General features: G+C 45.5%; 1 protein-coding gene and 1 long non-coding RNA gene across 6 annotated transcripts in view; one reads left to right on the forward strand and one right to left on the reverse strand.

The window, feature by feature from the left end:
• Window positions 1-11,537, reverse strand: part of HMGN3 (high mobility group nucleosomal binding domain 3) — a 34,067-nt gene extending 22,530 nt beyond the window's left edge. For 2 of the 5 annotated variants that reach the window (XM_081187392.1, XM_081187391.1), the window contains exon 1: window positions 188-226. In XM_081187392.1, coding sequence (XP_081043518.1) covers window positions 188-211 — 24 coding nt within the window. In that variant the 5' untranslated portion in view covers window positions 212-226. Of the gene's footprint in view, window positions 1-187; window positions 339-11,186 lie in introns of those variants that run through there. The other 3 variants (XM_081187389.1, XM_081187390.1, XM_081187388.1) reach the window with 3 other exon arrangements.
• On the forward strand, window positions 376-1,824 carry LOC308583447. The gene is made up of 2 exons (XR_014006226.1): window positions 376-456; window positions 823-1,824. It is a non-coding gene; the product is annotated as an uncharacterized lncRNA (long non-coding RNA).
• Window positions 11,538-20,878: the final 9,341 nt, after the last annotated feature.

Below are 20,878 nucleotides of genomic sequence, written 5' to 3' on the forward strand. Positions count from 1 at the left end.
TACCGTAATAAAATGTGCAGCTATATAGACGCTTCCATTAAATATGTAATAAAATTTAAGAGAAGAAAATATGAGTATGAAGCCATGGACCGCAGCCTGCCCTGCACCGTAAGAAGCAGGTAAGTGAGAAAACCCGCTAATCCAGCCCTTTCTTCCTTGGTCCTGAACACTATCGCCAAGAAGATACCTTATTCCCTGGTTGCTTCCACATAACAGGATGTTCACCTCTACCATTTATTTAGTGGCCTAGCCATTTCTCTGGGTAGCATGGCCTGGCCAGGAGGCATGGGGTGAATAGTAAGGCCACACATAAAGTGAGCCGGTTTATGGTAACAGTTTGAACTGTTAACCAAAAGAGCAAATTTAAAAAAAGGCCAGGAGTGGCTTGCCAGGTTGAGCAGGGCCCCAAACCTGACACCAATGCCGGGAGGCGACTGCTGCAGCTCTGCCCACTAGGTGAGCCACTCCTGAAATATAAAAGAGGAAAACACATCCAGATAAACCTAGTTTATATTGTTTCCTTATTCAAGTCATTAGTTCTCTCAGTTCAGCTTCTGGATTCTAGGTTTACTGCATCCCTCCTCTCCATCCTGGCTTCTTTTCTCTGATTGTAGCTTTCTCGTTTCTTCAAACAAAGGTCAAACAGTACTTATCAGCTTTACTTATATACATTATTTCCGCTCCCTATTCCAATGTCTTGGCCAATCAGAAGGGCAGCCGAGTTCTCTGTGGGTTTCTCGCTCCCACCATTTCTTTGCTTTCTTTCCTGACCCCCTCTTTTTATTTTACTGTTTCATTTCACTCTTAATTTTCCTATTCTAGGGCTGAAAATTTGACCCTCCTGCAAAGAGCAAACTAACTAAAAGAAACCATTTTACAATCAAGAACAAAGCACACAAAATGGCTGAAACAGTTTCACTCCTTCACAGAGAAGATTTAAATTCTAAAAATATGCACTGGAAGCAGAATGATAATTTTCTAATCCTTAAGAGGGTAATGTCAACATCATGAAGTGACACTTTCCTGAAATGAGAATGAACTAGGAACTAATGCTTAATACACTGCCAGTCCCATCTTACGCAAACTGACTCAGAAGCAAGGCCCACAGAGTTCAATAAAGTGAGGCCTTGGCCTTGAAGAGTCCAAGAGCAGAAAAACAGTGGGCAACGTGAGCCAAACTTCTTGTTTGCGTCAATACAATCTATCTATCTGTGTGTGTGTCACACAAAGGAATGTATGTGCAATTGACAGCCTTCGCTAAAATAAACTGGGCAACATTTCTGGATGTGGAAACTCCACGTTTGAGGCAGAGCTCCAACAGCTGCAGGAAATTTTTGGATCATGGTGACATAGCCACATGACTTGAAGACATCAAAACACATGCGGGTTCATACACACCGGGCTAAAAAACAAGAACCTCCAGGCACATCAACACTAAGCTAAAAACCTGACACTATGGTTTTTATTGAGATAAATCGCTGCTTGCACCAAATCACTTCTGTGAGCAAAACTGAACTACCCCTCCATCTCTTTCCCCACCCCAAAATCTACTCTAGAGAGTTGGGGGGGAACCCTAGGCAGATTTGGGAGCACACCGGGGGAAAGAAAGTAAATGGAAATTCCATTTGCAGAATTCACTCTGTGCACACAAAGGATTTGTTTGGATGCAACCCTATGAATTTCAAGCATCTTCCCAATCCTGATATACAGGCTGATCCTAGTTATTAGTTTATTAGTTAGAAGACAGTCCCATTAACCTCAATGGAGCTTGCTCTTCAGTAGGATATGGATTGTAGCCATACACAGTTTTAAAAAACTGTAAAACACAGTTTTAAACTGTGTTTAAAACACACACACACAAAAAAACAACAACAACCCTTTAAATCTTTGCTGTATTTCTACGGCCAAAATTATCTATTCAAAATTACTCCATGAATTATTCATCAAAAGAACAGAGAACAACAACAAAAAAAAACCTACTGAGGGGAGCGAGGAGGATTTAGTTTTGTTTCAATTAGTTTGTTTATTTGTTAATATTTGTTTATTTGTGAAGTATAAAAGTGTACTGCAACTGTATCAGTGTACAGTGGTACCTCAGGTTAAGAACTTAATTCGTTCTGGAGGTCCGTTCTTAACCTGAAACTGTTCTTAATCTGAAGCACCACTTTAGCTAATGGGGCCTCCTGCTGCTGCCGCACGATTTCTGTTCTCATCCTGAAGCAAAGTTCTTAAACCGAGGTACTATTTCTGGGTTAGCGGAGTCTGTAACCTGAAGCATATGTAACCCGAAGTACCACTGTACTGTACTTTATCCTGCGGATAACTTCCACTGCTTTTATATTAATTCTCGAAAGCCTAATAAAAATTATTATTAAAAAAGAGCGCACACACCCTCACACACAATTGATTGCAGGACACAGAAGAAACCCCTATGCCTCCTCTGCACTGTACCTGATCCCTTCCTGATCCGTCTTTGCCCTTGGAATCTAGCCTGGTAAATTCAAGAGATCCAGTAATGGACACAGGACCAACACTTTTGAAGCTCAGAATCATAGAATAGCAAAGTTGGAAGGGAGCTCGAGGAATCTTTGTCCATAGGGGGGCTCAAACTCACGACTCTCAAGCTCTACCAACCGAGCCAACTCTGAGAGCCAACATAGTGTAGTGTTGAACTAGGACCTGGGAGAACAAGTTTCAAATGCCCCACATGGTCATGAAGTTCATTGGGTAAGCTTGGGCCAGTCACTCACTCTCGGCCTGCAGGGGCTTGGTATAGATGACCCCAAGACCCTTTCCAGAGAAATAAACAACTACTTGACTTTTAGAAAACATCTGAAGGCAGCCCTATTTAGGGAAGTTTTTAATGTTTGGTGTATTTATCATGGTTTTAATATTCTATTGGGAGCCACCCAAAATGGCTGGGGAAACCCAGCCAGATGGGCGGGGTATAAATAATAAATTAGTAGTAGTAGTATTCCAATCTACAATTCTATGATTCTATCTCACAGGGTTGCTGCTGTATGCTGCCTTAAGCTCCTTGGGAGGAAATGTGGGCTATGAAAATAATAAATAAAATATAACATAATATAAATAAATTTGAAGCAGGTATAACTTGTGCACAACAACCAGCAGTACACCACTCAATACCCAGCCTCCAAGGTCTATTTACAGCAGGGAAAGACAACCTGTGTAGCCCTCCAGATATTGTTGGACTCCCAATTCCCATCAACACCAACCAGCATGGAAGTTGTAGCATAACCATAGATTCCCAAACTCAGACTTACAGGCACAAAAGGGCCTCAAATGCTTGTCCTGAGTTTCTAGACAGTGATCAAAGTGTTTGCTCTTTATCAAAATATATGCATTTGGTTTGCTGCATCTTCTGTTAGACAAACAATATATTTAAATTAGAGCTGCAACCCAGTTAAATATTTTTAATCATAAGTTGTATGTGTTTAATTGATTAATATCTCTACCAGTTAAATGTGCATATAGGTAAAAACATTAAGTTAGACGGGACCAAAGGGCTTCTCCACACATGGCTTTTTCATGTTTAGTCCAAGATCCTTTTGCGAGAAAAAGACGACTAAAAACCAGAGGTGTGTTGACATTTCACAATGTGCTTGTACAACAATTCACAAAACAACACCTCTGTCTGCTCGCCTCTACCTGAATCCAACCTAGTACAGTGGTACCTCGGGTTACATACGCTTCAGATTACAGACTCCACTAACCCAGAAATAGTACCTCGGGTTAAGAACTTTGCTTCAGGATGAGAACAGAAATCGTGCTCCGGTGGCGCGGCAGCAGCGGGAGGCCCCATTAGCAAAAGTGGTGCTTCAGGTTAAGAACAGTTTCAGGTTAAGAACGGACCTCCGGAACAAATTAAGTACTTAACCCGAGGTACCACTGTATTTCTGAAACAAGGCAGAGGCACATTTTCTTTGTTTTTAGATAATGCACACACATGCAATAGCTGGCATCATTTAAAAGAAGGCATTCCTCTTGTATGTGTGAAAAGAGAGAATGCCTCTTTTAAGATGGTGTTTGCTAATGCAGTTTTTACCAACACTTGCATTAAAAACTTCTGCTGCCCTGATTAATAAAGAGGCACCATTTTAATGAACAGAGCAATTACATACTGTTGATTTTCAAATAAAGTGCAGCTTCAGATCTCAGCCTCACAACCTAGATCCTCAGAACATGCTTCAAAAGTTTCACTGTAATCAATAGGTTCAGACAAAGTTAGTTAAGCTTGGGTTCCACTGAATTTACTCAGTCATTAGTCAGAATTTAACTCAAATCCCATTGATTTTAACAAGAACCAGGTTCAAATAACTTTAGCCTGGATCCAACCCCATGCAATTCAGTCCTGGGTAACTAAATTGTGGTCCAAGAATAAGAATGTAAATCATAGGATATTTCAACTACCAACAGTCTTCTTTTACATTTGTACAAACTGTTCTGGGAGTACAGAGCTTATCAACGAAATTGATCCATTTGAGTCTAACATTCTTACTCATTCTTGCAATCTCTTCTCTGATTCATCCTTTCTTTTTTAAAAAAAACCTGTGTGTATATATGGATTATGGACACTTGCTTATTTTAAATTGGGAACTGCTATCTAGCGAACATTATTGTTTGCTGTACCTGGCAAAAAGCTGAAGATTTCTGTATTGATTTATTGGCCTGCACAGCCTTGACAGGTACCTGTCATTACAAACCAGCAGATTTAGTACAGAGCAGGATATGAAGGTAGTATGCTTTCGCTTCCTGGGCCAAGGCTACCTACACACTGGTTTCCTTGCAGAGAGTAGCACAGAACATGAGGCGACATACCAGAGGTTACAACTGAACACAGTACGGCAAACGAGTTTTTGTGAAAGCATATCTGAAGCTCCTGAGTAGGCACACGCCGCTTTATCTTTTACTTTTGCTTCCATGTCTATAAAGTTTAAACACTACCATTAGAATTGTGGTCTTTTTTTTTCTTTTTAAAAAGCAAACGTCCCACCATTTTTGGCAGGTCTTTAAGGACTGCCCAGGGGTAGGTGGATGCAAAACCGCTGGATATTCAATGGCAGAGGTGTAAGTTATGATAGCACTGCTTAACTGGATTACAAAACAAGCAGCACACTTAGGAGCTGACTCTGGAAAGGTGATTTCCAATGTGGCAGAGTACAGAACATCTTGAGGTGTATAGCGGAATACCAGGTCGTGAATATTTTTAATACATTTTACTTATTTATTTTGTAAAGCAGCAGGGAGTTGGGCTTCAGAAGTCACGCAGCTTTAGTGACATTCCACTTTGACTTATATTAATCTCTGGCTCCCCATCTGATCAATTTGTTTTACATAAGTGCTCTTTTTTTGATCTAGCCCTAACAAGCTCAGCTATCAGGCAATTTACCGTTTGTCAACAGCAATATCACCAATAAAGTACCTCAGTGGAGGCGAGAATGCCCACACAACCGCTTCAATCTGCAGAGCTGGTGCTGTTATAGGTGCCTCATAATACTTGTTCTGCATTTGTAAGAATTCAAACTTTCAGTGCGGAAACACTCAAACTTTGGAACTCCCTGCCTATTGACATCAGTCAGGCGCCTTCACTGTACAGTGGTACCTCAGGTTACATACGCTTCAGGTTACATACGCTTCAGGTTACAGACTCCGCTAATCCAGAAATAGTGCTTCAGGTTAAGAACTTTGCTTCAGGATAAGAACAGAAATCGTGCTCTGGCGGCACAGCGGCAGCAGGAGGCCCCATTAGCTAAAGTGGTGCTTCAGGTTAAGAACAGTTTCAGGTTAAGAACGGACCTCCGGAACAAATTAAGTACTTAACCCGAGGTACCACTGTACTCTTTTTGGGTGGCTGTTAAAAACATTTTTGGTTAAACAATCCTACCCAGATATGTAGAATGTTTCTATGTGTTTTAATGTGTTGTTAGCTTGTGCAGATTTTAATTATCATTTGAATGCTTAAACTAATTGTTTTTAATTATTTTTACTGATAATTTCATTGTTTTATTCTTTTTGTAAACCTCTCTGAGGTTTCTTTTTACAACCAAGGGGTATATAAATTTTATGAAATAAACGAAAGTGAAGAGGTCTGCTTTCAAAGTGGAAGAGCAGGTGCTCAGTTCAAAACCGAGTGTGCCCCATCGAGAAGCTGATACTTATTTGTTTGATTTAGGTATTTACAGCCTGCACTTTAATACTGAATTTCTAGGCAGATTACAACATACAAAATATAATAAAAACAGTCCATAAATACCCATAAAACGTAATTAAAAACAACAATAAAACTTCAGGAGATGTTGGTTAAAAAAGGGAAATTCACCATATAGTTAGCAGGTCTGAACTCCCATGCCTAATTATAATGACTTAGAAGCTTTATTGCTTTCAATAGGCCTTACTTTGAAATCTCTCGTTAAATTCAATAGGTTTTATTTCAAAGCATTTTCACTTAGGATTGTGGGGCTAGACGGTAATCCCTGACATACTTCCAGCCTAAATTTCCTTATTCAGAGAAGTAGGTGTTGCAGATGGAACTTACTGTCTTGGGAATGTATTTTACAACTGCGGCCTAGTTGTGCATGTTACATACATGTGTGCCCTGCTGCTCTGCTGTGAATACAAAGAAGCAGGGCCACAGTCCTTTTTCAGCCACTGGTTTCATATTGCAGACCCTCCAAGTGTCTCTATTTTTCAGGGATGTCCCTGATTTAGAGAAGCCATCCCAGTTCCTGATTTGACCCTGGAATGTCCCACTTTTCCTTAGGATGTCCCTAGTTTCGTTGGAGAAATGTTGGAGTGTATGGAATTATCCGACCCCCTAAGCCGTCTGAAGGCAATCCTGTATAGGGCAGTTTTTAAAATGTTTAATGTTCTGTTGTGTTTTTATATATGTTGGAAGCTGCCCAGAGTGGCTGGGGCAGACCAGTAAGATGTGTGGGGTATAAACAGTAAAATCATTATGGAATAGGACGTTCCTATTTTCATCAGAGAAACGTTGGAGGGTGTGCATACTGTTCACTAAACAAGGCTGTGCACACATTACCTACCAGCTTATAATGCAGCTAGGTTGTTCTTTTTCTCTATTCAGATCAAAGCTGGTTTGGGGGAGAACCCATCAAAAGGCAGTACAAACACCAAGATAGATACAGTTTGTGGCTAAAGCCATGTGCAAGCTACTTCCCAAACTAGTAGTAAGAAGGCACAAGGAGGAAAGTAAACTACAGTGTGCATGTAGTCTAAGTTGCATTTTACATGCACATGCAAGTTGCAATTCTAGTGACACCCAATTCTTTATTTCCCCATCAGGAACTCCTCCATCCTAGATGCTGCCCAACAGAGAACGTGTGTGGTTTTTAATCTTTCTGGAATGAAAAATCTGAAGGTTTGAAATCTGTTTTCACTATTTCCTCTGGTTTAGAATAACCTCGTCTTTATTTGTTATTTATAGTACGATGAATGAGTATAGCATCATGAATGCTTTTTCTATATTTACAATAACATGTTTGTTTGTTTTTAAGTGGTAGATGGGGATCCGCTTACTCACATGATTCTATGATTCTATAATAATTTGATCTGGCTTCAACTGGCTTCAGGATGTAACTCCAAGAGAGTGTAGTCAGAGAGTTGGCTGGACAAAGACAGAAAGTAAACTAGTGGGTGAGTGGTTGGGAATCAGGGCTTGCCCCCTCAATGTAACTGTTGTACAGCAGATAGGGGAAACCTGCAGATTCCAACTCAGATCAGTGCCAACAAGCATGGCCAGTGATCAGTTCAACAACATCTGGAGAGCTACTGGTTCCCATACATGCAAAACGGGATTGCTCTGTTCACTGTAAAGATCCAATATTACATCAGGAGCTGATATTTTCAGGTTGAAAACCCTAAAAACAATTCAATGTGCTTGCTTTATTAGTGAAACCTTCCCTCTGCCAACCTCTTATTTAAAGATAACATTACAATGACTGAGGGGGTTAATGTTTTTAAAAGAAAATGGTGTAACAACAAATCATTAAAAGCTGTAACAATGGGTGGAGCTGAGTTTAAAGAACCATAGAGCATCTAAAACCAGTGGCTTGCTGATAATGCTGATCTGAAGCCATGGTCTGTTGCTGGGCTTACACAAACATCCATTTCTTTTAACCATGGCTTGGCATTATATGCAAACCAAGCACCCTTCCTTAACTATGGTTTGCTTGACGAGCCTTCCCCAGATAATCACTAAACTACAAGAGCATGAAGCAAGAGCTGGTGGAAATCAGAGCAAACTTTGGAGAAACAAGCCATAGCTTGTTTTTCTCTAGAACAACTCATAGTTAGCTCACTGTCTGTCCAAAACACAGCTTAGTATTATGTACAAACCAGGTCACTGTCTGACTTAAAGCTGCATTTGCATTTACTGTCACCTAACCAGACCTGCAGGGACCTGGGTGGCGTTGTGGGTTAAACCACAGAGCCTAGGACTTGCTGATCAGAAGGTCGGCGGTTCAAATCCCTGTGATGGCGTGAGCTCCTGTTGCTCAGTTGCTGCTCCTGCCAACCTAGCAGTTCAAAAGCATGTCAAAGTGCAAGTAGATAAATAGGTACTGCTCCTGCGGGAAAGTAAACAGCGTTTCCGTTTGCTGCTCTGGTTCACCAGAAGCGGCTTAGTCATGCTGGCTACATGACCCGGAAGCTGTACGCCGGCTCCCTCGGCCAATAAAGCGAGATGAGCGCCGCAACCCCAGAGTTGGTCTCAACTGGACCTAATGGTCAGGGGTCCCTTTACCTTTACCTTTAAACCTTAAAAGGTTGGCCTCTTCCAGTCTTGGTGATGGCACATTTGTTCTGAGCATTATATATGAAAGGGTTTGGGGGGAAACAAATGTTCTAGTGCAGTATTGGGCTATGAATCCCATACTAAAACTCTGGTTTACTTAGTGCTAATTCAGTATTTTCAGTACGGCAGCAGACATGTGAAAGCCTAACTGGAAGAGCTTAGAGCGCTGACCCTTCACTGTATTACAGTTCAGTAATTGATAGGTTTCTTTCTGCACAAATACTTTGTGTTTGATTCTTCCAGTTCACTGATGGCTAAAACTTCAAAATATATCTAAATACCATTTGAGTTGAAATCCCTGGCTCTAGAGTTTCATACTTCTCTTGATAATATGGTTATCTGCATTCTTTACAGTCGTACCTCGGAAGTCGAACGCCTTGCGAGTCGAACGTTGTGGCTCCTGAACGCCGCAAACCTGGAAGTTAGTGTTCCGGTTTGCGAACATTCTTTGGAACCCAAACGTCCGACGCAGCTTCCGTGGCTTCTGATTGGCTGCAGGAGCTTCCTGCAGCCAATTGGAAGCTGTGCCTTGGGTTTCCGAACATTTTGGAAGCTGAACGGACTTCCGGAACGGATTCCAAGGTACAACTGTATTACAGAGTGAGATCAAAAGAGGGGGTTGAGAAGGAAAGGACACAAGCTGTTAAGATACACGAAAAGGCGCCCGAAGCCAGGTGTATTGGTTTTACTTTGTCAAGTTTGGATTTATTCTTCCTCTTGTCAAAACCACACAGCATGTTTTATTTCAATGTTTTAAACAACTTGCTGACCTTAGAAAGCCATTGGTACCTTTTATTCAGATATTAACTTCTACAGAACCTCTGTAGAAATTCCATTTCTATGTAGAGAAAGCCGCTCTTTTGTGGCACTGCAGACTCCAACTCCCATCAGAACCAGCTGGCATGGCCAATGGTCAAGGTGATGGGAATTGCAGTATCAGGAGTGCCACAGATTCCCTATCCCTTGACTATTTTGTTGTTGTTTTGGTTACACATGCTTATGTTGGATTTATAGACTTGCAAACTCCTCAGCATTTATCCCGTGAAGTTCCCAGCCCCAAATTTCTTCAGGGCACCATTTTGGGGGAAACAATAAATCTTCACGCTCTTTTTTAAAAAGAGTACTCACCATGGTACTCACCATGAAGTTGTTACAGTAAGTGCCACACTTTTAACATTTAACTTTTGGGGGGCGGGGGTACCCTTGAGTACCCCCAGGAGGAAAAAGAACTGCCTCTGACCATTGCAGCCCTGCCTTGCTGGCTTCTGGGTGAAATGCAAAAACAACTCCCTGCCAGAAACAAGCGCATCGAGAGATAGGGAAGGAACATACCACCAAATCCAAGCGTACAGGGGGAGGCACGAGATCTGAATTTGGGGAGGGAGGGGAGTGCAGTGCAGGGGGCGCAGGAATTCCCCAACAGCTGCAGGAGATGGAAACGAGGAATGGGCAGCGGAGGTGGGAAACTCTCCGAGGCCAAGCGGCGCATCGGCGGAGAGGCCTCCCTCTCGGCTCCCGTCCCCGAGGGTGCCGAGCTCCTCCACGCCGTCCAGAGCGCTCTCCCTGGGTGCTCTTTGGAAACTCTCCGTTGTTATTGCCGCCTTCGTATGCGAGTAGATCCCCGGCAGCCTGTGCTGCCCAAGGCCGTCGATGCCGCCTCCTGTCCTGATTGACACGGGAGTTGGTACATACGGGGTCTGTCACGGGAGGCGAGGAGAAGGGTGTCGTTTGGTCTAAATATGGCTTTTCTGGTCTGCCCCCTCCCCGTCTCTCCATGTTACCTTGGCGCCACCACCATCATCAAGGCTGCAAGGGAGACAAGAGGCAGGCGCAAGGCAGGGGCGCAGGTCCCGGAAGGGGGAGATGCACACACACACACAATAACAACACACAGAGGCAGTTTGCACAGCCTCCCGCTCGGAGTTTGTCAGCAGCCAACTCTTCCCCGGCGGAGAAAGGAGCGGCGGCAGCGCTGCAGCCACGACGTTGCGCCAGCCAGCGCGCAAGAGTTGTGGCTGCAAAAGCAGCTCCGGGGACAACTAGATAAGGACGGAGCGAGGAGCCCACGCTGCTGGTTGTATCATACACAAACACACGCCATTAAAACGTGCAAGACGTCGAAGGCCACACGCACATGTCACACTATAGAGATCTCCCGACAAGCCGCCTCTTGCAACAGGCGCTTCCAGCAACAACAACAGCAGCAACGCTGAAGTCGTGCACGACCCGCGCGGCCTCCCGGAACCACGCAAATGCCGCGCGTTGCCAAAGGCTGCGTTTTCTTTTTATTGTGCATTTCTTTCCCCTCGCCCTGCCTCCCTCTAACTCAGACCTGGAGGCGACCTCCACGCACCTTTCTTTTCGGCATGATGTCCCTTCTGCGGGCCGCCGAAGGGAAGCGACGAAGACGCGGCTGCCGCTATTGCTCGCTCGCTACTGCTGCCGCTGCTGCTGCTATGACTGCCACCGCCGCTGCACAAGCGCAGATCTCGCGTCCTCCTCCGGCGGTGCCTTACGAAATGTCCCCGATCCGCGGCGGCCCCAACGAGCAGCGGCGGCAGCAGCAGCAGCGGCGGCAGCCTGGGCGCTCTCGGAGGAGCCTTCCTGGGGGCGCAAGCGGCGGCCTCCACCCGCTGCCACTAGCGACCGCCCGCCTCGTCCGGAGAGCGAAGGAGAAGCGCGCGCATGTGTGCGTGTGTTGGGGGGGATTTGCACACTTCTGGATCGTGATTGGCTCCCCCGTTCGGTAGCCCCCCCCCCTCCGCCGCAGACGACTAGCGAGGGGAAGGCCTTGCGGTTCAGATGCAGGGCACGCAGGGGCGAGGCGGGATCCTGCCATTGGCCAGCCGGCGGCGCGCGGAGGCTTCCTTCCCAAAGGAAGGTCGGAAGGAGAATGGCGGATCGCCCTGTCTCCATTTACCCCGAGTGTAGCGGGGAGAGGAGGGTTGCTTCCTTCTCCACCCTTCTGCGTTTGGCACAACGGGCTCCCCCCTCCTCCAAAGATCCTAACATGTCCTTCTACCTCATCGTTGTTGCCATAATGTTGATATCGAGACCATGCCCTCCAGTGCAAACAGGGACATCCTAAGGAAAAGCGGGACATTTCGCAATCAAATCAGAAACAGGGACGTTTTCAGTAAATCCGGGACTGTTCCTGGAAAATAGGGGCACTTGGAGGGTATTATTATTATTATACCGAGTTAGTGTGTAAAATGCTGTAGCCTACGAAATATGATTGGCAATACTGTAAATCCCTGCAGCCCTGATCCATTCGTCTCTGATGCTTTTATTTTAATTTTACGCACCGGATTGCTTCCCTCTTGAGAGCAGATGTCGGTTGTCCTCTTCAGGCCATGCACTTCAAGGGAATTTCAAATTACTATATTATTTGTTTCTGCTGCCTGCTCCGGAGGAAGCTGCTAGCTTCATTAAATATTGCCGGCATATAATCTGAGAGATTTCAACAGTCAGTTGAAAACCATCAGGTCATGGATTTGCCCTTATTTCACATACCGGCAAATTAGGCCTATATCAAGCAGGAAGTGGCTAGCCTTGTGTCCTACTTTTATAGAGGACAGTCCTCTGTTTTGAAGGACGGTCCTCTGTTGGGCAGTATCCCGGTTTGAGGGCAGCCCACCCAAATTTGGTTTTTAAGATGAGGAACCATGAAAAGGTGTAGTAGGAACCTTGGAGATGACTGCCAGCAGTTAGCACAAGGTTACCAGATTTTTTTCAATGAATCCAGGGACACTATTTAACTTCAATGGATTTTGTATGGGGACTGATTTGTAAATCCGGGGACTGTCCCCGGGAAATGGGGACATCTGGTAACCTTAGGTTAGTATCACTTGGTCATAAGGCTTCACAGGCTCGGTTGCACAATCTGGGTAAAGGAGGGGAGAAAGTGGCAGTGGCAGGGCATCAGTGAAACAGGATGTGCCCTCCCTGCCTGTGATAAATAACATTCAGCCTTTTGTGTCATAACTTTACATTTTCTATCCCCTGTTTGTGAAAGCTCACATTCCCACCCCACACTTTTGCATTTTGTGTTTCATACAGCTTTGTACTGTATTTTGTAAACAGAACTGCTCCTAGGTACAGATCTTTTAAGGTTTCTTCTCCTTCTTAGCAGAAAGTGATGATAAAGTTGCATAGTGGAATATATTAGTTTGGGACTATTAAGGCAGATCCACACCATACATTTATAAATCACATCCAATTCATGTTTAAAGCACATTATTGCCCTCAAAAAATCACAGGGACAGTAGTTTTCTGCCCCTCACAGCTTCAATTCTCTGAAACCCTTAACAAACTAGTTTCCATTATTCTTTTGGAGGCACCAGAGAGGTGCCAGAACTGAGTTCCAGTGAGTTCCAGCTGCAAAAAGCCCTGCCTGGGACTGAGCATTTTTAAATGCCATTGATTTGATGGAAGAGTTGAGTACTTCCTTTATTTACTTTCTCACTGAACTCAATGGGGCTGCCAGCGAGAGCTTCACCTTAATAATAATAATAATAATAATAATAAATTTTATTTATATCCCGCCCTCCCCAGCCAAAGCCGGGCTCAGGGCGGCTAACAACAATAAAATAATCAATCAAATAATCACACAATCTAAAAATATTTCATTATAAAAATTAATTAAATCAAATTGATGGCAACCAATTAAGTAGAATTATGTGCAGGTTGCCAGAGGAGGGAGTCAGGCTGCGCCCTGACCAAAGGCCTGGCGGAACAACTCTGTCTTGCAGGCCCTGCGGAAAGATGTCAGGTCCCGCAGGGCCCTAGTCTCTTTTGACAGAGCATTCCACCAGTTTGGAGCTGCAGCCGAGAAGGCCCTGGCTCTAGTTGAGGCCAGCCTAACCTCTCTGAGGCCTGGGACCTTGAGGATGTTATTATTTGCAGACCGTAGGTTTCTCTGTGGGGCATACCAGGAGAGGCGGTCCCGTAGGTACGAGGGTCCTAGGCCGTATAGGGCTTTAAAGGTTAAAACCAGCACCTTAAACCTGATCCTGTACTCCACCGGGAGCCAGTGCAGCTGGTATAATACCGGATGAATGTGCTCTCGCAGCGAAGACCCCATAAGGAGTCTCGCCGCGGCATTCTGCACCCGCTGGAGTTTCTGGGTCAGTCTCAAGGGCAGCCCCACGTAGAGCGAGTTACAATAATCCAGTCTGGAGGTGACCGTCGCATGGATCACAGTGGCTAGGTCAGGACGAGAGAGATAAGGGGCTAACTGCTTAGCTTGGCGGAGATGAAAAAATGCCGCCTTTGTTATAGCTGTAATCTGCGACTCCATAGAGAGGGAGGTATCGAAGATTACACCCAAACTCTTAACGGACGGTGCTGGCACTAATTGCACCCCCGCAAGAGATGGGAGTTGCCCCCTCGATCCCATATCGTCCCGCCCCAGCCAGAGGACCTCTGTCTTCGAAGGATTTAACTTCAACCGGCTCCCACGTAACCATCCAGCCACAGCTTCCAGACATCTGGTCAGTGTGTCTGGGGCCGAGTCAGGATGGCCATCCATCAACAGATAGAGTTGGGTGTCATCAGCATACTGATGGCAACCCAGCCCAAAACTCCGGACAAGCTGGGCGAGGGGGCGCATAAAGATGTTAAAAAGCATCGGGGAGAGAATTGCACCCTGAGGCACTCCACACACCAAGGAGTGGCGTGATGACAATTCCCCCCCAAGCGCCACCCTCTGTCCCCGACCAGAGAGAAACGAGCGCAGCCATTGAAGGACTGTGCCCTGGATCCCCACGTCGGCAAGGCGGTGGTCCAGGAGTTCGTGATCGACCATGTCAAAGGCTGCTGACAGATCTAAAAGAATCAGCAGCCCCGACCCGCCTCGATCCAGCTGTCTGCGGAGATCATCTGTTAGGGCGACCAGAGCCGTCTCGGTCCCATGACCAGCGCGGAAGCCGGACTGGAATGGGTCCAGAGCAGATGTTTCATCCAGAAACCTACCAAGCTGTTCAGCAACCGCTCTCTCAATCACCTTACCCAGGAATGGAAGATTCGAGACCGGGCGGTAATTGGATAGATCTGAGGGATCTAATGATGTTTTCTTTAAGAGCGGACGCACCACCGCCTCCTTCAGTTCCCCTGGGAATATCCCGGTGCCAAGGGACAAATTGATGATATCCCCCAGGGGGCCCCGCACCTCGTCTGGACACGCTCTAATCAGCCATGATGGGCACGGGTCCAGAGGACAGGTGGTGGGCTTTCCAGCTTGGAGGAATCTGTCCACATCGGCTGGAGATATCCGGTCAAAGTGGTCCAATACTGGACCCGAGGACAGTCGAGGGGCCTCCAGTTCCTTTATTGTATCCAAATTGGCAGGGAGGTCATGGCGGAGCAACAGGACCTTCTCCGCAAAAAAGCTCGCAAATGCCTCACAGCTGTGTGTCAGATTGTTATTTAAATTTGGCTGTCCTTCAAGGGACGTTAAAGACCGAATTATACTAAATAATTGCGCCGGGCGAGAGCTAGCGGATGCAATGGAGGCCGAGAAGTAAGACTTCTTAGCAGCCTTCACTGCCATCTCATAGGTTTTCATAAAAACCCTATAAGATGTTCTTGAGGCTCCGTCACGGGCACCCCGCCATACTCGCTCTAGCCGTCTGAGGTCCCGCTTCATTTTCCGAAGCTCCTCGGTAAACCAGGGAGCCCGGTTTCTGCGGGGTCGCAGAGGGCGCTTAGGTGCGATCTCATCGATGGCTGCCAGGAGCTGGGTATTCCAGCCCTCAACAAGCTCAGTCAATGAGTCGCCAGGGGGAGCATGGTCCCGCAAGGCTTGACGGAATCTATCCGGGTCCATCAGCCTCCGCGGGCGAGCCCAAATCGGCTCGCCACCTAAGCAGGGTGGGGGTGGAAAGTCAATCCTGGCTTTCAGAGCGTAGTGATCAGACCATGGCACCTTCATCGAAGGAGACATGATCACATCTATACCGGCGCCAAAGATCAAATCCAGCGTGTGGCCTGCTTGATGTGTGGGGCCCGATACAAACTGGGAGAGCCCTAGTGTCGCCATGGAAGACACCAGGTCCAGAGCCTGTGAGGAGGGAGTGGCATCAGCGTGGAAGTTGAAGTCTCCCAATACCAGTAGGTTAGGGAACTCCAAGGCCCAGCCGGCCACCGCCTCCAGCAGGCCTGACAGGGTGGCTGCTGGTGCGCTAGGTGGCCGGTACACCAGCCAGACAGCCAAGCTCTCCTCGGAGCCCCACACTAGGCCAACACATTCAATGCCGGGGATCGATGGCGATGGTAGAGCCCTGAAAGAACAATCTTCCCGGATTAATACTGCCACCCCTCCCCCCCGGCCCACAGTCCGTGACTGGTGGAGGACGGAGAAACCCGGGGGCGCCATCTCTCGTAAGGTAACAGTTACCCCTTCGCGCACCCAGGTCTCCGTCACACAAGCCAGGTCAACTCCCTGCGAGATAAAGAAATCTCGCAGGGTAGCAGTTTTGTTGCCTATAGACCTGGCATTGCACAACACCAGTGAAGGAGGTGAGTAATCCTTGCTCACCCTACCCTCGTCTCTCGGGATGGGGCGCAGATTGGAAGGGGTACGAGCATATCCATATCTCGATCCCCTTCGCCTATAACATCTGCCCCCACCGCCATACCTCCCTCGCCCCTCCACGGTCGCAATCCCAAGCCTCATACTAACCTCCATTTACAAATAGAAAACAAAACAACCAAAACAATTATACCCAAACAAAACCAATCCCCGCCCCACTCAGTGTCCAACCCCCCCAAAAAACAAAAAAAACAAAATGGAACAAACAAAAATACATAAATAAAAACCACCATTCACGGTGGTACAACAAAGTAAACAATAAAAGCACCTTTAAAACACCTTAAAATATATAAAAACATCTTTAACATTTGCAGCAGATAATGAAATAATATAATATTATAAAAAACAACAACCCCCATTTAAGGTGCTGCAAATTAAAGCAATTAAAACATTTAAAACTATTTTGTCCATTGCTGCCGGTAGCTGCTCTGTCCTCTAAACCGTGATGGTAGTGCAGGCCTCGCCCCCTAGGCCGGATGGAGTTGGCAGGAGAGGGAGCGGTCTTCCCGGCACTCACAAAGCAGCAACAGCAGTCGTGTCCCGGAGGCCTCTCCCAGGCCTCTTATGCTGTGGCGATGAGTGCAGGCCCCGCCCCTTAGGCCAGATGGAGTTGGCAGAAAGGGAGCGGTCCTCCCAACACTCACGCAAGCAGCAGCACCAGCAGTCTTGTCCCGGAGGCCTCTCCCAGACCTCTTATGCTGTGGCGATGAGTGCAGGCCCCGCCCCTTAGGCCAGATGGAGTTGGCAGAAAGGGAGCGGTCCTCCCAACACTCACGCAAGCAGCAGCACCAGCAGTCTTGTCCCGGAGGCCTCTCCCAGACCTCTTATGCTGTGGCGATGAGTGCAGGCCCCGCCCCTTAGGCCAGATGGAGTTGGCAGAAAGGGAGCGGTCCTCCCAACACTCACGCAAGCAGCAGCACCAGCAGTCGTGTCCCGGAGGCCTCTCCCAGGCCTCTTATGCTGTGGCGATGAATGCAGGCCCCGCCCCCTAGGCCAGATGGAGTTGGCAGAAAGGGAGCGGTCCTCCCAACACTCACGCAAGCAGCAGCACCAGCAGTCGTGTCCCGGAGGCCTCTCCCAGACCTCTTATGCTGTGGCGATGAGTGCAGGCCCCGCCCCTTAGGCCAGATGGAGTTGGCAGAAAGGGAGCGGTCCTCCCAACACTCACGCAAGCAGCAGCACCTTCAGCTACTATTACTGCTGGCTAAGGAAAGGCTTGTTTCTAAAATCATGTGTTGTGATACCCTTGTACCAGCAGCACTGCTATCACAAAGAAAACAAAGTAGACCACAGAGACACGGCAAGAATAGATTCTGGGGACACTAATGCTTGCTTGACAGCACAAGTTAACACTGTACTTCCACTTAATGGAGAACCCCAAATGACCTGCCATATTACACAGGGTTTGCCTCCTCAACCACGATGGAGCATAGCATTCCAGGTAACTGCTGGCCATCAAAATCACAGGGAATGTATACAAGACCTAGCTAGGGTAGGGAACAAAGGTCTGTCCTTTCAAGTTACGCAGCCCAAAGCTACATCATTCAGCCTGTCCTTACGTCCATGCAACTTTGGTTTAGACTTGATTTTGAAGTGCTTACATTCCCTGTCCCAGGTCATCCGACTGCCCGGGTCTGTTTATACATCCCCTTTTTGTCCAACAAATAGCCAGAATTTTTATTTATACTAAGACCTGTGAGGCACAACACCTGCCAATGCCATCTGCTTTGCTAGGGGAAAGGAGGTTAAAATCTGGTTTGTTTGTTTAAAATCCATTAACTCCAAGTAACCTTTCCAATACCATTTGTAGTCAAATAAGGTTGGGGGGCTGGGAGAGAAATTGCCTTCCTTATATATACAGTTTATAGAACAACAGCCCAGTGAGTAACATTGAGTGTCACTATCTCCAGCGTCGGACAATTTAAATTGATTAAATTGCTACCTGGCTCAAGAAATGGTCCTGTTTGTAATCTGTTTTTAAAAAAACCAACAGCAATATATGGAATTTCCTTAAAACTCTCCATTCTGAAGAGCTTGGCTTGGTTTCCAGCAGGCATGAGCCCATTCCTCCCTGCTGCATTCATAACACGTCCAAATGGTGGTGGTGTCTGAATAGCCCTGAAGCAGAGGTGCAGTTAGGTAATTTTATGTTCTGAATTTACTGGAGGTTGGGAGAGGGAAGGTAGGAAGTAATAGGCATTACTTCACTTTGCAGTGGTACCTCGGGTTACAGACACTTCAGGTTACAGATGCTTCAGGTTACAGACTCCGCTAACCCAGAAATAGTACCTTGGACTATATGGAATTGGCAGAAATGACTGGCAGAATCCGTGACCAGGGAGACGAGTCGGTGGAAGAAGATTGGAAAAAGTTTAAAGACTATTTACAGAAATATTGTAAAATTAATGAATGTTAGAATGATGTTGGATAGAAACTAAGTGGTCTTTAGCTGTAATGCTATAAGGGAATATGAAAAAAAAGGACTATTAATGGGTAAAAATCTAATGTTACAATACTTTAAGATTGAAGACTAGGATAAACAAAGAGGGGAGGGATTTGCTGAACTAACAAACTGAATTGGAATACAAAAAAGGGAGGCGTGAGGAGGTCGGGGAAATAAGCAAATGAAAGATAAGTGATGGAAAGACTGAATTGTTTTTAACTATTTTTCTTTTGTATTTTTCTTTTTTCTTTTTTTTTCTTTTGTAATATTTTGAAAATCTTAATAAATATCTTTTTTTAAAAAACGCAGAAATAGTACTTTGGTTAAGAACTTTGCTTCAGGATGAGAACAGAAATCATGCTCCGGCAGCGCGGCAGCAGTGGGAGGCCCCATTAGCTAAAGTGGTACCTCAGGTTAAGAACAGTTTCAGGTTAAGAACTGACCTCCAGAATGAATTAAGTTCTTAACCTGAGGTAGCACTGTACTTCAAATGGTCTTATGCAGCGGGAGGGAGGGGGAACTTTGTAACATGGGAACAACGAAAACGATTTCAAAATCTGGCAAGTCAGCTCTTCTTGGTTTGGGAGTCCTGCTCATTCTACAGAGTGCCTGTCTCTTGAATGGCTGTCCCCTTAAATCCAGCCCTGGCAACACTACTGCCCTCAAATATTATGGTTATGGTGTTTCCAGGTCACTCAGGAAATTGATATTTGGTAGTCAAAGGCATTTTTATTACTAGGGAAAAAATGTGTTTTTTTAAGGGACTTCTTTACGTCACAGCTGTCAAAATGAAATAAATGCTTAAACAAACGTGAGGTACAAACTTTGCTTAATAAAGAGGCCCAGCAGTTCTAAAGAGATGAGATGTTGGCCTGTGGCAGCACAGTGGCCTGTTCCACTCGGATGTGGGGAAGAGGGCTCCCTTCCAGGAGCCAGAAACACACCCATGCTGGCAAAATGAAAACTTCCATTTATTGGTATTAGAAATGTCTTTTTCTAACAGCCATTTTATATTTCTATAAGTGAGCAGTTTATATTCATTTGTTAGAGTGCATCCAGATGTCTTCCCTCAAGGTGGTATTCTTCTTGTTTGCACTGTGTGGTGTGTTTCCAGTACACATATGTCAATATTTTGTTCTGTGAACTGCCCTGAGATCTTGTGAGATGTATGCTAAACAAACAAACAAACAAACAAACAAACAAACAAACAGTGTACTTCCTGCCCTCCCCCCAGCACACACACAAACATGCAGAGTTAGTACATCAATTGCAATAGTAAATACTTCTGTAAAATGTGTGTTGCACAAGTAACCCAGAGTATTTGCTAGTGGATAAGAAATAGTTAACAATGAGCAGCTCAATTTTTCCTCTCATGTTTACAGAATTTTAACTTCTCACTCAATTTTTAAAAATTAATTGTTGCTGCTGCTTCTTTACATTGCTTTATTATGGATTTTTCCTCTTTGGGGATAGAAGTTCAATACAAAATATACATATCTAGAACCTTTTCCCTGAAAAGCAGGCGTTCCCCATATCTGAACAGGATGAAATTACTATTACAATCTCAAGCTTTCCATTAGTCATAGTGTCTAGGGAGCTTCCAAGTCCCCACAGCTTCACTGCCAGTCTTCTTTCTGAATTCTTGATTTTTCTGACTCATTTTCCTCTCACCATCCTGAAGTTTAGACACAAAAGAGAAAAAGGAGGATGCATTTAAATTCATTTGCAAGAACCTAAAATTCATATCCATTATTTCTGCTGTTTTTATAGAGACAGCATGTGACAAATTGGAAAGAACCTCTCATTTACTTTTGACAGATCTGTTGTCAAATTCTGCAAGATTATTTTGACCGGAAGATGCCATTTTTGTGTAGCCTGGGAAGGCAACAGCAACCATGGCATGCAATGTAGGCAGTGTTTTAACACTCTCATAAATATGTTTTTAGTAGAGCTATATGAGGAAGAGAGACTTCAGGGGAAAGGAGCGTGAAAGACCGGCCCAAGACATTTT

Source organism: Podarcis bocagei, assembly GCF_964188305.1.
Source record: "Podarcis bocagei genome assembly, chromosome: 3".
Classification (NCBI taxonomy): Eukaryota; Metazoa; Chordata; class Lepidosauria; order Squamata; family Lacertidae; genus Podarcis; species Podarcis bocagei.